Source organism: Tripterygium wilfordii, chromosome 19 (assembly GCF_013401445.1).
Source record: "Tripterygium wilfordii isolate XIE 37 chromosome 19, ASM1340144v1, whole genome shotgun sequence".
NCBI lineage: Eukaryota > Viridiplantae > Streptophyta > Magnoliopsida > Celastrales > Celastraceae > Tripterygium > Tripterygium wilfordii.
The window spans coordinates 14392225-14409025 of record NC_052250.1 but is presented as its reverse complement, the minus strand read 5'-3'; the positions used below and the strand labels follow the sequence as shown (position 1 = coordinate 14409025).

Sequence of the window (16801 nt, the reverse complement as noted above, 5' to 3'; positions counted from 1 at the left end):
GTTCACATTGTCAACAGAATCGACAAAGCTCGTCGTCCGCTAGTGGTTCGATGTCAGTCCGGCGACGATGATCTCGGCGTTCACAAATTGGGCCTGAACAAGGAGTTTAGCTGGGCTTTCAAGGTCAATTGGAGTGGATCTACACTCTACTTTTGTCGATTTACATTGGGCCGGAGAACCACGAGTTTTGATGTTTTTAATGTCTTTGTTGAAGGTGACTGGTGTGGGAAATGGTCCTATGATATTTACTGGGTCGCCAGAAATGATGGGTTTTATTTGGGCTGTCACCCTGGGTGGCCCACAGGTTATCTTAAGTCTTATAGTTGGTGATCAGGCCCATCTAAGCTTTATCACTTTTATTAATTTATAGGTTAATTATTATTATATGAATAATGTTTGAGACCTCTAGAATATTACCTTCTCGATCAATGTGAAGTGTTGTGAGCTGTATATGTATGTTTATTATATTATAATTTAATTTTATGAATAATAATATAATATTTAAGCATTAATTGGGTCGATCCTAAACTATCATTTTTAAGTCCTAATTAATTAATATTATATTATAATTTAATTTTATGAATAATAATGAAGCATTAATAGGGTCGATCCTAAACTATCAAACTTTTTATGGCCCAATCCTGCACAAGAGTGGAAGTGGAAGTGGATGGCTGGAAAGGCCCAATGCTTATTTAGGCCCATATCAACCCAGCCCATTCCTAAAATAAAAGGAAAAAAAAAATCAAAGTACTAGTGTAGAACCCTAATTAAAGGCGCAAGAAGTCAGGTGCAGTGGTGCACAACACTCGTCCTTGGGATTTTAAGGTTACTTGCGGTTTTTGTTGGGTCGTCGAGGAGGAGAAATGGCGGCTGCAACCGTTGCTTCCATGCCTTCTGGCGTCCCAGATTATCAAAGTCAGTGGGAATTCAGCTGGTAATCTCTCTCTCTTCTCGTCTTTGAATTGACCATTTTGATGGGGTCGTGTACTTGAGGGAGATGTAAAATTATGCGACACAATGGTATCTATTCAAAATATTGCGAAGCTTTTGATGCACTTAGTTTGAATTCTGAATTGTTCTTGTGAGGATCTTTGTTAGAAATACAAAAAACCCCGCCTTTGGTTTGGTAAGTGCCAACCATATGGTTTATAGGTTCAACTTTATGTTTTGAGGAGTTTATACGAGTTACTGTGCTTATTGTGCATTGTTTAATTAGGGTTTTGTTGGGTTGTTCCTTTTTTTTATATTCCCACCATTATTACTTGTACAGAAAGGGCACAAAGGGTTGTTTTCTGAAACAGTGGAAAAGCGTATGAGAATGGGTTAGGAAAGTTTTATATGAAATCGGCATCCGCTGTTTTGGTCTCGGTTAAGATCTTAACTATTAAGCTATTTCCTACAGAAACACATTAAGACCTTGTTATTTTTGTTTCTAGTTTGCTCACTTTTGTGTGTTCAAAACTTGTCTCTCTGTAATCATAAGCGTTTTTGCCTGCAGTGACTTCGAAGTAGATTTTCAGTCGCAGGAAAATGCTTCTATTGTCTATGCAGCATTAGCTGTTGATAAGGAGGTGAGGTTTCATTGTTCTAAAACCAGCATTTGGTTTGCTACCTTGGTTTTAACTAACTATATACTCATTCCATTCAATTTCTATATGCAGTTGCAACCAGATAAGGTGAGAAGGCAAATGACAGTTTCTGATGGGAAGCTGTCAGTGTAAGTCTCTTTCTTGTGACAATTGTTGGTTGGCATGTTTTCAAATCTTCAATCAAAGGAGTAATTTTGCATGTTTTTTTTTTTGTCACTTGATTAGCATCTACTTGATTCCTAGAAGAACAACCATCTCCCTAATAAGCGGAGAAGCTAAAATTATAAGATTGTATAATAATCACTATAAATCCTTGTTTTAGATTAATGTGAAGTAATACCCTACATTCAAATGATTTCTTACCCTTATAATTTGTGGGTTAGTTGTAGGGCAATTCTCTCCGTTAATTTCCTGTTCTTCTACTAGTACTTTGGTGTAACTCTTATGGCTTCAAGGAAAATATATTTCTCAATTCTCATTATATCACTGTATTTTGTAATCTTCTTTCATCTATAAAATCAATATCTGTTCCATCATAAAAATGAAGCAAGACACCTCATTGAAATGATTTACTAGATGCACTGTCAATTGTTTTGTACTCTCATTGCCATATTCACCTATTCTTTCGGTCATTCTGAATAGTCATCTCTGCAATATTTTGCCCTTTACATTTTCGAGGAGTCGTCTTAGTTTTATGGTCTCTCTGTTTTGGATTAACAAAATCTTTATTTCCTTGTTTTTTCAGTCACTTTGAGGCAGCGGAGGCAAGGTTTCTTCGTGCATCGTTTTCAGCTTTCGTTGACATCCTTACGCTAGCTACAAAAACAATTGAAGAATTTGGCCAGAAAATGATATCGTGATGAACAATTAGTCCTTACCTAATCAGTGGCATCCTCATATTGTGAAATGATCTGTAGGTCAAGCACTCTTTGCTATTCGTGTAACTTACCTTTATTTTTTGGGCCACTGAAATATATGAAGATAGTGTTTATGGTGATTGAAATTTCAACAGTAGCTTAAACATTGCAGGGGAATTATACCAAGTAACAACAGGTCATGTCATTAGTTGAGATGGTAAACTGGATCGCAATAACTCTCAAAACAAATGGGTAACTCTCAACACAAATGAGAGATAGTAAATTTAAGTCTCATGAGTATTTTCATTTCATTATAACAGGTGGATTCTTTAAAACCTTTGTAGGTCATACCCCATCCCATACACACTTAAGGATACACTAGGAAATAACCCAACCGTGAGAGAACTGAGAATTCAATTTTAATATGGTCCTGTAAGTTTGCTGCTACTCATGGATTCAAAGGTAGACATTTGGTAGGTGTAAATAATGACTTCAATATAAGCACTCCCTATCAACTCCATATTGGTAGGCAGGTTATGTAAGACATGCAAAGAAATATATTGACGCACCATGACACCTATTGCAGAGGAAACAAATATAAAGAAGTACGAAATAATAATTGAGAATCAAAGAAAAAAAAGAGTGAAAAATGATGTCCCAACTCTACAGATATTTGCTGCAAACTTGACTCCTTTTCCTTTACCCTTCCTGCAATGTTTTAATTTTCCTTAGTATTCATCCAAGTAAGTATATAACGTGTCATCCTTCTTTGATTTACGTCGGCTAAGCAATGCTTTGAGAAGGCGTTTACTTTTGCTCGGAATTTGATCGCTTTCTTTGGGGCTTTCCCTTTCAGCCTGGATTCGCATTGAAGCTGACTTCCGGGGCTCTGAAGGATACTGGCATAATTAGGGGGGAAAGGTCCAAGAGTTAGTAATCAAAGTTTTTTCATAATGAAGATCAACAAAAAAAACTACTAGTTATATTCACATGCCAACCCATAGAAACAAGGAATTAGGCAAGACAAGCAAGGAAATAGGGTCGTCCATCCCTTAATGCCATGTTCATATGCAACTGTTTTTCAGTATAAAATGTCTAAGACAGATAAGATTAAATAATACTCACCCGTTTTTTTGCATTAGACATATTTGGCATGGTCGGCCTGCTAGAATTTGGAGTTTTTGGCCTACTCGAGACAGATCCAGAACGTAAAAGTGGAAACCGATGAGGTGAAACAGTACGCTTGTCTAAAAACACAGAAATTTATCATGAATGGCTCACCATCAAATTATTTTTAAATGAAACTTAAACAGAGAGAAAATAATGTACTCGTAAATCAAAAGGTTTGAAAGTATGTAGACCTAGTTCTTTTCTTGCCATGGTGGATGTAAAGGAAAAAGTGGCGGAACGCTGTGGTGGAGCAGCTCGTCGAGGAGGATGTACAGAAGGTGATGGGGTACGCCCTCTTCTGCAGTGAGTAAAATTATAAAATATTATTCGCCATGTGGCATGGCTAAGCAGAAAGTTATTAGTTGTTCAATGCTCTAGAAAATGACACTACAATTATTACCCAACAGATGTTGATGTTGGCGTTTCCTGGATTGTAGCTCGAACAGCTTTGAGGAAACAAGCAAGTCATCAGAAGAGCCAAATTACATCATACTGTTGAATAAACAATTAAAATATGGTTTTGAGAAGCATACCATTTCTAAATTGATGCCAGTCATCTTCATCGTCTAGGCTGCAACCTTGGTATTTCAACTTAGTACGATTGGCACCATGCATGGTCTCCCCAACTGAACATGGATTGAAATTTATATAAAATATTATGCAAAAGTGAAAATAGATAATACCAAAAACAAAAAAAAAATAAAAATGAAAGGAATAGATGAGCATAATTGCCTGGCAAGATGTACCGCTTGTGGTACTTTGGAGTATTAATCACCAGTGATTGCTGTGACAGGCCCTCATGATCAATATACTCCTGGCACGTTCGTAGTCTCTAGGATAATTAGACGAATCAACAAACATTAGTTTTTGTGTTTTGACTGGCGATATCACCATATTTTCACACCACAAGCAAACATGTGGCCCAGTGGTAGAGTTGCAGGGGTGCAATAGAGGTCACAAGTTTAATTCCTAGAAACAACCTCTCCACATATTATGTGGGAGTAAGGTTTGTGTAACTCCTGTCTATCTCCGACCCCACCCACTACAGTAGCCTTGTGCTCGCGATTACATTTTCATACTAATATGAAGTAGTATCTCAATCTAATATCAATGGAAAAGCATTCAATCCAATGTACGCAGTGCATACCTCACCTGAAATGCAGGTACGACATATTATTCAGTTACTACAATGTCAAATGCAATATAGATAAGATTTGGAGAACCAGCATACCCCATATCCAAAAATGTGTTTGTGGGCCAATGTTTTTAATTTGCTTTGAGCAAGATGAGCTTTCCAATTATGGATGCCTTAGGTTCAATTGGCTCTTTTCTCAGACACAACGACAATTATGTTCTCGATCGCTTTCAAACTAAAGAACAATAACAGAACTAAGTTGGTGATGTCTTATGGATCATTGGACATCAGAGCGTTAACCCTGTTGGCATAAAAAATTTTGAATGTGAAGGGTAAAAAATGGTAAACGTCTATGGTCACATCCGAAAACCTAAAACAGTGCAATGTTGTATGACCCAAGTTAAACATTTCACATCTGTTTCTCACTGTTTTCAAAATAACCTGCTCTAATCATAAACTAAATAGCATCATGCTTGAATACATTATTCCTACTCGTAAACTAAATAGCATGCCTGATACTCAAAAGCAATAAATGAAAAGAACTTCAAGCATATGACCTATGTACTATCATCCGCTATTAACCTTATATAGTGAATGGTTGACAAGTAACTAGATGTCGGATGACTTTTGTAACTCTACCATGATTTCCTTCTCTTTTATAGAACTCAGTTACCAAAGAAACTAAAGTTCCAAAAAGAAGAGAATTAAAGCACACCTGCTCAATACAAGAGACTCGAAGTTCTGTTCCGGAGACTTCATCAACCTTTTCATCCAAGAGATCATTAACCTTGTAAGTCACAGATCCCAAGTGGTCCACAGTGTTCACAAGAGCTTTGATAGCATAGTCTTTCAATGTTTCTACGACCCTGAAGACAGAGGAAACTTTTCTTTCTTAGAGAAGGGAAAATAATAGCACAGAAAACAAGGGTAGCGATCAAATCCCCCAGTCACAAGCACTAGCTCAAATGAATTACGGTGGCTCACATCTGTTTCTGATCATCGTTATTGTAAGACAATTCAAAATATTCCGCTGCCGAGTATAATTGTGTTCTCAGATTTTTCAAATCCTGAAAATGAAAATAAAAATAGCACAATGAAGCCATAAAATCCAATGAATAAGGATAAAGTGCAACAGTACTGACCAATACAGAAATGAAGAAAGTACTATAGATGCAGATAAGATCTTATCTACGAAACAGTAGGCTTTCAATTTATAGTGCTTGAAAAATGAAGTGAATTTCAATAGTTAGTATTTTAAACGACTAATGATCACAGAAACAGCTTCTAAAACTCCAAACAAATGTTGTGATATACAAACATTCAAACACTCAATATACTGGTTGACTAAAAGGGCGCGGCTAAAAAGATTATAGAGCTCGAGCAAAAGATCATAGTAATAATTTCAAATCCAGTAACCACTAAACCTCCTATTTAAGAACATGAAAAGTAAGTACCTTGAGACTATCAGCAAAGAGCAAGCTTTGCTGCATTGAGACCTCATCGTAATTGGATGCTTCTCTAGGAAAAGAAGGTACAGTCATGGTACCAATGAAGTAGAAGATTGAACTCCGAATGCCTTATCCTGCAGCAATCAAACTAAGACGATTACTTTTGGTCTAGATGTAAAAGAAAAGGGCATGAAAGAATGGGTGGTGCCATATTATCTTCTGCCAGATTAAAATTTTTCAGTAACTAAAGCTGGTTTCTTTTCAAAACCAAATTCTACAAGGAATTCAAATCTGAAAGCCCCAGGAAGAGATAGCATAACTGCTTAGGAGAGGGACAGAGAAAAACAGCTTGCAACCAAAAATAAGAATCCCAATTATAATCCACTTTAAACAACTAGAAATCAATAAGGGGTTACTCAACAGCAGGATATATGAGGGACAGTGGAGTCCCTTCAATGGCAAGCCAAAAACTAACGATGCCAAAAGAGATTATTCCAATAATATAAGTCCAAAACAAGATTTAACACTAACAAAGCCAACAGCTTTAGACAGCGCCATTCTGCAACAACCCATAAAGCAAAAATTGATAGAGAAGTAAACAAATTACTGAAACTCCATAAACCAACATCCGTGGGAAAAAAAGCCCCTCTTTGTCTGAATCCTCAACAATATTCTCATTTTGTTAAAGCGAAATAAACCCCCGAAAGAATACAAGTGGCATCAAATACTTGCAAGCATTAGAATCCAAAATTTCATGAAAAGATAAAGGGAATCGAACACCTCGACAGAACAAAAGAAGCTGATTTCTCGGGCTATTTTGCAATCCCTTCTTGCAAAATTTCCAAGAAACCAAGCCTAGACAAGATAACAACTGATTTTACATTCTAAAAAAAACCTAAAAGATACTAACCTGGAAATGGAGCTGAAGCTAACAGGGAAAACCCACTTTCCATAGAAAGTTTATTGCATAGGCAGGCGTCGAATGTGAAAACCCAGTCCAGTGAGAGGCATAAATAAGCCAAATTTGATTTGACAGAGAGCAGTTTGGCTTGTTATGGAGAAGTACTTTGACTAAAAACAAAAGGAAATGATAACTTTCAAAAAATATGGGTCTAAAAGCTTATGAAGTTTACAATTCATGAAGACCATGAAGAAAAGTAAGGACTTGCTGGAGGTGTGAGGAGAGGAGAGAGTGTGGAAGAAGTGGGAGAGAGAACATCAAGGCGAGCACATCTTTATGCTTTGAATTTGTATTTCATTTTTAAGTTTCAGAGTGGGTTTTAAGAAGAAAAAAAATTCCATATATCATCATCTGTCGTACTAGTGGGACCCATGTCCTTCCCTTCTTTGTTGGCTCGGGTGGGTCCAGTTGAATATGAACCGTATAAGAGCATTTACAATGGTATTATTTTGTCTGGGCCAACAAATATGTACGATGGTGTGACCAGATCAACTCATTCATTCAAGTTTAGTGCTACCCCCATAACATTTTTATTAAAAGAAAGTGTTAAAATTGTAAACATGAATACTTGATCATAGTAATATTTCATCATGGAAAATGTGGCATATGAAGCTTGAGGGTTTTAAGTTTAAGTTGGGTAGGAATTTTGTGTTCACACACTGAATTTGATCCAATTTACATTGTCGTCATATGAAAAATGTATGTATATGCCGACACACGGGTCTGATGACCCAAATTTAGGATGGTATCGAACGTCAAAATGATTAACTTATATAGTGTGGTTCATGAGAGAGTGTTAGGATTGTCATCATTAGTTAATAGTCAATTTTTTGACATAATTTTAATCATCGATTGGTCGGTTTTTTCATTGTGGCACAATTCTTTTGAAAAGTAATCGACCATTAAATCGATTCTGTCATAATCGATCATTTTGAATCGCCCTACAAAAGTTTAATATGATCACTACAAGTTCATTGTTAATTAGTTTATTAATTCATTAACGTTTTTTGATTTTTTGTAGGCTTTGTTATTTTTCTTGAGACGGGCCCACCCAATATCAATCTTCTGACCACCTTTCACGGGGTGTTTGATAGCCATGGGTTTGATTTTGGAACGTCGGATTTAAAGCATCAACTGCACTCAGTGCCCTTGAAAGGCACGCGAGGAGGCTTCCCTTACAATATCCCAAATCAAACCCACGCGCTCTACATTCGTATACTTTTGGTCTTTCCCCATCACAAGTACAAAACCAAAAGCTTTTTATGGAGAGTGAATTCCAATCTCTAACTGAGAGAGTGGACAATCTACTTGGGCAAGTCTTGAACTTTGACGTCACTCATGCTCATGGTTTGGCAGGCAATATCATTGCAATTCCTCTCAAATCCCCAAAAATCATATTTCCGCATGTTTGAAGGATTCTTTTTGATGCTCATATGGTGCATCACCCTCAATAGACTGCCAATCTAAAGCCATAACTGGGATTGTCTTATGCATTCAGATTGGGTTTGCGATCGGTTTTGGTCTTTTTCTTTCAATTTTTTTGAAAATAAATTAAACTGACCAATTGGTCTTTTTCAAATTATTTTGATCAATTTTTAATGAAGAAATGTGTAAATTTTTTAAGAAAAAATTGATCAATTAATTAGATTTTGATGATTTTTTAACAACTCTAATTCGGGATGCATCGCTTTGTTCGCGTATTTGGAGATAGAAATAGAAAGCGAATGTCAAAAAAACCTATTTTTATTATATCTTAATTTCTTTCTAATATTTAAATCATACCGTCATAATATTTTTATAATATTATTGATTTCCTTGACCATATTACAATAGAATAATGCTTAGGTTATCGTCGATCATAATTGTAAAACGTTGTCAAAATTATGCTTTTTTTTTAAAAAAAAAATTATATGTATTTAATTAAAAATAAATGAAAATTCTCAACTTTTAAGGAGGATTCCTCCCGTTCTGAGAGAATAAAAATTACTCATTTGAGAGATATCCAAACCAAAACCTTAATGTATTTTTCTTTTCTCATGGTCATCTTTTGAATCTCCTTTCAATGATAGCCATGTTAATAAACCTACAACAATTATAATTGTGGCCCACCATTCTTAAATACATTTTAATCTCCATTAAATAATCGCTTTTAGTAGTGGTATTATCTTGTTGGGATATTGAATTTGAATACCAACTTTTGACTCCAAAAGAGGAAACAACTCTAAAGTCTAAAGTAGTGAGTTGCATGACTTGTGACAAAACATTATTATTTTTTCTATCTAACTAGTTTTATGACTTTTATTAAATCAATCAATGCCGTGATTTGTGGTGGGGTATTCTGTGGGTCCCGGAGAAGACTCTTCCGAATGATTGCTCCTTCTCTAGGCCTGCGGGCTGAAACAAGGCCTTAGACCATGGGCTCCAGGAGAGGAGGCCCGATTCGGTAAATTATTTTTTACATGGTTGGGCCTCACAATCTTGGCCTAATAATGGAATGAGAGGATCATCACGAGTAGGTCTATACTCCAAAGCCCAAACCCATTAAATGGGCTGACAGAAACCCAATAATGCTATATTTCAGCCCGGCCATGAACGGCTCTATTTTGGTCTTAATCAAAAAGTCTTTTATTTTTATTTTCTTGTGTAATAATAATGCCTGTGACCCTCAAAATATAACACTCATTTTTACCCTCAATCAATGTTAAGTGTTGAATGTTAAGTAGACCTTACATATGTGTTTATAATCAATGACTATTTCGCATGCCACATTTATGGGTAAAAAGAGGATCATATTTTGAGAGTTTGTAGCATTACTTTTTCTTTTTTTTTGTGTATCGTAAGAACCTTTCTAATACGGGGTCATTGGACCCAACCCATCATAGTAAAACCCTAGACTCATGCATCACACCCTCAAAAATTTTCAAAATTGAAAATTTTAGTAAACTATAATATAAAAATGTGGTGTCATGTGACACATTTCCTAAACTATTGAATTCAAATCCATATCTATCACCATCTCCTTTGGGTGCACTTGTGCAAAATATGCACACACACACAAAATAACTCTTTTCATCGTGATTCATGAACAATTATTGTTAGTGTGCGGGAGTGGTGGTGGATTAGTAGGAGTGAGACCATAATTAATACCATAACCACGTAAAAACCCTAATTAAGGCCAAATGATAAGGATAGTGTATGAACTCTCATACGTTGTGATCTTAGTAAAGTTGAATTTAAAGAGAACACTTATGTCTCTTCAACCTCGTAAATCGTGCTATTAACTCCTCGCATTGAAATTATTATGGCGTCTATGTGCATGCATCATGTATATATACATACAAGTGAGTGTGGATGTATCATGTACATAAACGCGTGCTGATGCATTCACAAATTGCAAATCAAGGGATGTCATTTAAGGATTCACTTCTATTTTCAAGGATAATCATAAGCAAGCGGAATTAAAACTAGGAGGGGTTAAGTATATTTTTTGTCACCAAAAGATTCTCCAATTCAGTCACTTAATGTTCAAATGTTGCACTTAGTAACTTGAAATTTAAATTTGTTCGAAACTGATAGTTCAGATAAATTTTTAGATTTTTCGGTCAATCGACGTGTTTGCGTGTCATTTTGACCAAACGAAACTGTTAGGCATCAATGTGGACCAACGTGGCATGACGCGTCGATAACTGTATATAAGAAAAAAAATGTACATGAGTTTGTCATTGCACTTAGTAATTTGAAATTTAAAATTATTCTAAACTGATAATCGGGTAAATTTTTAGATTTCCGATCAATCAACGTGCTTATGTGTCGCTTTGACCAAACGAAATCGTCAAGGCGTCAATATGGACCAACGTGGCATGACGCATCGATGACTATACATAAGAGAAGAAATGTACATATGACCGAGCTTGCCATATATGGCATGTGTGTTACTACATGAAAGAAATGGAGAAATCAAACTAATCCTCAAAGAGGGAACATTAATTAGAGCATAACAATTTAGTCAATTGATGCATTCCCCATTTAGGCCTCTCTCTCTTGATTGGTAATCGTTCACTAATTAATACCTTATTCAATGAGTACGTAACTCTCATACCCACAAACCCCAACACAATATTCCTCTCCTTCAATTTATACCCTTCTCCACATTCATCATTCTCTTCACCCTCTCCATGGATTTCTCACAACTTCACCATCCCAAGATGGAAAACCAACATGATTTTGACTGGTTTTGTCTCGAAGAAGCATTTGAAGAGTAAAATCAATTACTACAATGTCTGTCTTTTGGAATAAGTGTTTGATTTCTTGCTATATTTGTTCTTATCAATTTGTGCAGGATATTGCCTCCATCGGATAGCTTCTTTGATTACAAAATGCCTCCCCTGTTGCCAAGTCAGAATCTTCAGTTCAATGATTTTGTGGGTTTCAATCAAAATGGAAACTTCTTAATGGAGAATTATTTTAATTACAACAATCCTGGTATTCCATTATCGTATGAAGATGTGGTGTTTGAACCAGAGCCACAGAGGGTTTGTTATAGCCAAGTTTCAACTGAGAACAGTTCAACTGTGAACAATAATCATGATCAAGTGATCAAAAGGAAGGGGAGAGTGAGTTCTGGGAGGAAGAAGTCTGAAATTCTTGAAATGGAGGAGATTCGGAAGTACTTTGATGTCCCCATAACCAGAGCGGCCAAGTTGATGAATGTTGGACTCACTGTGCTGAAGAAGAGGTGCAGAGAACTTAATATCATGAGATGGCCTCATAGAAAAATCAAGAGCTTGAAAACCCTCATCAACAATGTCAAGGTATATATATACATATATATAATTTTCTTATACACATACGTAGTGACTGCTTGATGTCTCGAATTCCTGTCTGTGTTATTGTTACAGTATTATTTTTCAATTGTCCTGTTAGAGTCATAACCTGTTTGTGTAATTGTCACTGTCTCAATAAAGAGGTTCCTTCTATGCCTCCCATGTGCCACAACCTTAAAGAACCATTTGAGATGACAAGGTGTTTGTATTTTTGTCCATTTGGAGGTCCAAACTACATATTAAAGCAAGTTTATCTGCATACCATTTTGAGTGGTGTGGTAGTGGTCAATTCTAATTTCTATAACGCGTTTATCTAAGCAAGGTTGCATTATAGTCTTCTTGGTCGTGATACCTACAACCTATTTTGTTACATTCTACATATATATGGCGATGACTTCAAAAGAGAAGTATTGACTTAGACTATGAACAGAGGTTTATCAGTCTAAATCACCATTTATAGTATATACGTGTACCAGCTACATTGCGTGAAAGAAAATATATCTTGCTTCCTAATTAAGTGTATATGTATGTGTACAAATGTCTTAAGTTGGGAATTAACGTAGGAACTGGGATTGACTAATGAGGTAACTGTGCTGGAAGAGCACAAGAGACTGGTAGAGGAATTGCCAGATTTGGAGCTGACTGAGAGAACAAAGAGACTGAGGCAGGCTTGTTTCAAAGCAAATTATAAGAAGAGGAGGTTCTTGGAAGCTGCTCATCAAGCTTGACTTTTATTTTCACATTTTATAAACTACCATGTGTATCTTTTGACACAGTGATATAGCTAGTCACATCGTAGGGAATTTGTGAGCAGGGTAGGCAAATAAAGTCACAGCAGTCATGTAATTAAAGTACTAAACAAGTCATTAGTTCTACATTTTGAGTGATGATAGTCAAATAGTATATTCAGGGTTGTAAAAACCGGATTGGTCATCGAAACCGTATATTTTGGTTTTACACACTGTTACTCTACAGATTGGTTATTTTTGTTGAGATTTATGTGTGGACATGCACAAACTGAAAATCTCAACTGTCCCAATCAGTTTGGAGAGGTATGGTAGAGACTGAAGAGAACAAATCAAAGAAAAACTAATGCCTTGCAATTGAAATCTTTAAAGTACACTATATATGTACAGTAGAGCAAATTGACTGGTAATTAAGTTGATATCAGAGAGGAAATTTGGGCCACAGATTACACATTTGATGATTTAATGGAAAGCCAGAGGGTCATGGTAGATGTTATGAACTTCAATTATTACAATCAAATAGTCATGGACGATGAGGTTCGATCAAGAAGATCAAACGTAGGCAATACATCATTTTCTCCTCTCTAATGTCTACGTCTCCATGGGACCACTTGCTTAAAACTATCATAAAAGCTTGCCTGCAACAGTTGGAACAGTAGTATTGAATCAAGAACTAGAAAAGTCATCAGCAAAAAAACAGGACGTCTTTTTCGGTTATGGAAGTTCAATGGTTTTCTGCAAAAGAATGAATCGAACCCATGAAAGAAATGAAAATGATGCTTAAGAAGAGAACTTACCCACATATGTGATCTTGTTGATTTGTCAGAAAAACTCATAAAACTTGTTCTTCTCCTGATTCTTGTGATCCTTACTTTTGGATCACCAGCAGAACCCTCACTGCTTTTATCGGCAGCCACTGACGATGATGAAAAGTGCTCAGAACTATTCCCAACAGCCTCTTTAGTACTCTTCTTCAAACTCCCCCACCTTGTGGAACCAAATAATATGGCCGGCCTATCCTTCTTGGGCCCCCAAATCTCCGATGGGCTCCTCCTAAACGACGTCGACTTCGACGACCACCCTCCTTTACTTATATACGGCCCGTCCAAGACGGTTGTAGGCGAGTTAGCCTCGTTGATTAACAGTCTCGGTGGCAGGTCCAAGCTCCGAGCGGTCTTGGGCTTGGGCTCCGCGTCGGTGATGGTACTGGGCCTGGGTCTTCCTGGCACTTCCTCCCACTGAAACGGCACTGACACCGAGGTTCTGAGTGGTGGCGTTAGCATCCCTGGCGGCTCCTGATTTGGCTTGTTTGGGAGCGAAAATAAAGAGAGCTTCGGCGGATCAGCTTCATCAGGGAATCGCATGCTGCCTTAAATCATGGAAAATCGAGATTTTCTCGAGAAAATAACGCAAATGGAGTTGCGATTTCTAGGTGTTCGATGAAATGACTGTGTCGGTTCTGTTTTAATAGAGAGAAATACGGAGGAAGTGGAGGTGTGGGTGGTGGTTATATAACGTGAAACTGCGAACGCTCCCTGGCGCTTCTTCTTCACGTGAGGGTCCCACCGTTAGGAATTTTGTCATAAGTTTTAACGGCCATGTTTTGTTTTGGTTAGATTGGAAAAAGTCATGAAAGGAAAGTGAAATCGCGTTGAGACAGAAAGTATGCCTTTGGACGGTTTTGTTACGTTCATGGTAGTTATGTCACGCCAAATGTTAGTATTGCATCGGGAGTAAATTCTTATGGTTAAATTTGTGAAATTTTTGTGTGCACTAACCAAACGATCTGAATTTAGACGTATATAGAATGTTCAAAGGATAAGCTTGTATAATATCTAGGTGTGGGTGAATCAATGGTGGATCCAGGATTCGAATTCACTGGGGGTACAATTGAGTGATGGGGGTTCGTTGCCCCCAAAATTTTTTTTTCGGGTTATTTATAAGGCATGGCATGAAGATAATAAATGTGTCATTTGTTCTACAATGTATATCTCTAGTTGATACTCAAAAGTCATGCACATTTCTTCGATGATAGATAATATTGTCTACCATGGGCACATTCCTTTAGGTTGAGCTAGTAGAGACCAATGATGAGAGCCTAGACCACTGGACTAGAATGATTGAATGGGTTAAAATAAAAAATATTTTTACTGTTTCATTTAGATTGGACTTGAGCATTGGGGCCTTAATGTATTACCAATGGGGGCCCATATTATTTTATATATAAAAGTATAACTAAATATTTTTTTCACTAAGGGCCCAGGCCCCAATGCCTTACAAGTGCATCCGCCAGTGGGGGGAATAATCTAAGATGGATACGCTGCACAAGTTTATTGGCACGTTAGAGGGTTGACCAAGTCATATTTAATGGCACCATGATTTTCGTCCATAATAGGTCACCAAATCAGGTAAATGATTTGGTAATCCATGCAAATTCGTCGGACTAGACAAACATACATTCTCAAGTCATGCACTATATAAAAGAAGATCGATACTCGAGGTAAAGTTTGAACTCTAATTTGTGATTATTGGGCTTGTGATATTCTTGAAGACTTACTTGAGCGTCGGAATGTCCTCAGTCGTCCCATAGCTATCGGACTCACTGACCGTATTTGTTTTTAGGGTTAGGGCAACTGGATCGCGGAGGAACTATGGGCTGACTTCACCTTTATCATCCAAGGAGGAGTTCGGTCAGGTTAGTGTTCACTTTTTGTGAACTACAATAGGGGTGGCAAAAAATCGGTTATGAGTCAGATAACATCACATGTTTACGAAATATTTATATTTCCAGACTCTAACTCATATTGGATTTTGAATGCATTTAATTGACCAAATCCAGATTGGTTTAAGTTCGGACAATAACCTAATTCGGGTTAGAGTCTTGATAAGTAAACTGGACAAGATTTATGTTTTGGACTCTAACCCAGTTTTAAATCGAACAATTTTTTTTCATTTGAACTCGAATTTCAGACATATAACTTATATTTAAACTTGATTTAATTCGAGTTGAACAAACTGGATCATTTGAAATTTTTTTTACCACCTCTAACGTGTCATTCTCAATTTAAAAGAAACAAAACAACATTTTTTTTTTGTATAACGTATCAAAACCGGCAGTTATACACGGCCAGTTGGTTGTCACAAAAGAACAAAATGGACTGGACGTATAATTTTGTATTAATGTGGACAATAGAGATCGATGAAATTGATGGGATAGACTTATATGAAGATAAAAGTGAATTATAGTCGAGTGTCGTGAAAGGCAAATGTCTTGACATTGTGCTTGTTTTGACAAGATCCACTGTCTAATACTAAGCTGTTTTTTTTTTTTTTTTTTTCTTCTTAATCAACTTGCGAAAATGATATATGCACGTGGGGGCCTGGGGGGTCTGATACGGAGCATTAACTCGGGCTTTGGCAACAAGGCTACGGCCTAAGGCCCAATCATTAATGTGCTCCCATCCTTCCAGAAGGGCCCATTATAGTGTTCACTGTTTAGTCACCAGTCACAACCGACCATAACGGCCGAGTTTAACGGAAAACATAACGGCCGCTTTAGCCCATGAACGCCTGTCCTGCTAAATTCTCCATGATTGGAATTTGGAAGTGGAAGTTCAAGCCAGACCACTTTGAAGAGCAAGTACGAGTGAGATATTGAACTATATATCTATTGTCAGTCATGCATAAATCCCAACCATGTATAAAAGCCAATTATTATTGTTTTTGGCACATTCACCTCTCAAAAAAGGTCTTTAAATGGCCAAGCCCCCAACTCAACCACCTCTTAACAATAACATTACCATGTTTCACAAACAGGGAACATAATTGAAAATGTCAGCCAATGTTAAGTAAGTTCAATCCAAACCCTATTATATATATATATATATATACAACTAGCTAAGCCCTTTATTTACCTGTAGGCATTGTCACATCTCATTAGTTTTTTTGGGACAATGAAAATTGATGGAGTTTGATTAGGGCCCATCAAAATTTTTGCTGCATAATTTCTCTTTTTGGGCTTCACTTGCCACTGCTAAACTTACAGAACAATGGAACATACGGACACCGTTCC

The 16801-nt window shown here is 36.8% G+C and overlaps 4 protein-coding genes across 4 annotated transcripts; 2 read left to right on the top strand and 2 right to left on the bottom strand.

Annotated features, from left to right (window-relative positions):
• The first annotated feature begins 757 nt into the window (after positions 1–757).
• Positions 758–2586, top strand: LOC119986019. The gene is made up of 4 exons (XM_038830547.1): positions 758–934; positions 1499–1571; positions 1662–1717; positions 2335–2586. The coding sequence occupies exons 1-4, from the start codon at positions 864–866 to the stop codon at positions 2447–2449; spliced, it is 315 nt and encodes a 104-aa protein (XP_038686475.1). The 5' UTR covers positions 758–863; the 3' UTR covers positions 2450–2586.
• A 358-nt stretch (positions 2587–2944) lies between these two features.
• LOC119984996 (protein ABIL2) lies at positions 2945–7454 on the bottom strand. The gene is made up of 10 exons (XM_038829143.1): positions 7110–7454; positions 6206–6333; positions 5736–5818; positions 5467–5617; positions 4349–4448; positions 4150–4242; positions 4017–4062; positions 3808–3914; positions 3572–3693; positions 2945–3345 (listed from the first exon to the last, which is right to left on the bottom strand). The coding sequence occupies exons 2-10, from the start codon at positions 6290–6292 to the stop codon at positions 3175–3177; spliced, it is 960 nt and encodes a 319-aa protein (XP_038685071.1). The 5' UTR covers positions 6293–6333; positions 7110–7454; the 3' UTR covers positions 2945–3174.
• Positions 7455–11351: 3897 nt separating this feature from the next.
• On the top strand, positions 11352–12818 carry LOC119985014 (protein RKD4). The gene is made up of 2 exons (XM_038829164.1): positions 11352–11971; positions 12547–12818. Exons 1-2 carry the CDS (start codon positions 11537–11539, stop codon positions 12709–12711), a joined length of 600 nt encoding a protein of 199 aa, XP_038685092.1. The 5' UTR covers positions 11352–11536; the 3' UTR covers positions 12712–12818.
• A 243-nt stretch (positions 12819–13061) lies between these two features.
• Positions 13062–14221, bottom strand: LOC119986029 (uncharacterized protein At4g00950). Its single transcript, XM_038830561.1, has 2 exons — positions 13527–14221; positions 13062–13367 (listed from the first exon to the last, which is right to left on the bottom strand). Exons 1-2 carry the CDS (start codon positions 14091–14093, stop codon positions 13314–13316), a joined length of 621 nt encoding a protein of 206 aa, XP_038686489.1. The 5' UTR covers positions 14094–14221; the 3' UTR covers positions 13062–13313.
• Between the last annotated feature and the right edge of the window lie 2580 nt (positions 14222–16801).

Bases quoted from the DNA above. Each gene is read 5' to 3' on its own strand.
- LOC119986019 (XM_038830547.1), top strand. From the start codon at position 864: ATGGCGGCTGCAACCGTTGCTTCCATGCCTTCTGGCGTCCCAGATTAT. The intron at 1,572-1,661 runs GTGAGGTTTCAT...TTCTATATGCAG, and splicing joins CATTAGCTGTTGATAAGGAG to TTGCAACCAGATAAGGTGAG. The intron at 1,718-2,334 runs GTAAGTCTCTTT...TTGTTTTTTCAG, and splicing joins TCTGATGGGAAGCTGTCAGT to TCACTTTGAGGCAGCGGAGG.
- LOC119984996 (XM_038829143.1), bottom strand. From the start codon at position 6,292: ATGACTGTACCTTCTTTTCCTAGAGAAGCATCCAATTACGATGAGGTC. The intron at 5,618-5,735 runs GTGAGCCACCGT...CTCTGTCTTCAG, and splicing joins AACGATGATCAGAAACAGAT to GGTCGTAGAAACATTGAAAG. The intron at 4,243-4,348 runs GCAATTATGCTC...ATCCATGTTCAG, and splicing joins CAAGCGGTACATCTTGCCAG to TTGGGGAGACCATGCATGGT.
- LOC119985014 (XM_038829164.1), top strand. From the start codon at position 11,537: ATGCCTCCCCTGTTGCCAAGTCAGAATCTTCAGTTCAATGATTTTGTG. The intron at 11,972-12,546 runs GTATATATATAC...GAATTAACGTAG, and splicing joins CCCTCATCAACAATGTCAAG to GAACTGGGATTGACTAATGA.
- LOC119986029 (XM_038830561.1), bottom strand. From the start codon at position 14,093: ATGCGATTCCCTGATGAAGCTGATCCGCCGAAGCTCTCTTTATTTTCG. The intron at 13,368-13,526 runs GTAAGTTCTCTT...CAACTGTTGCAG, and splicing joins CAACAAGATCACATATGTGG to GCAAGCTTTTATGATAGTTT.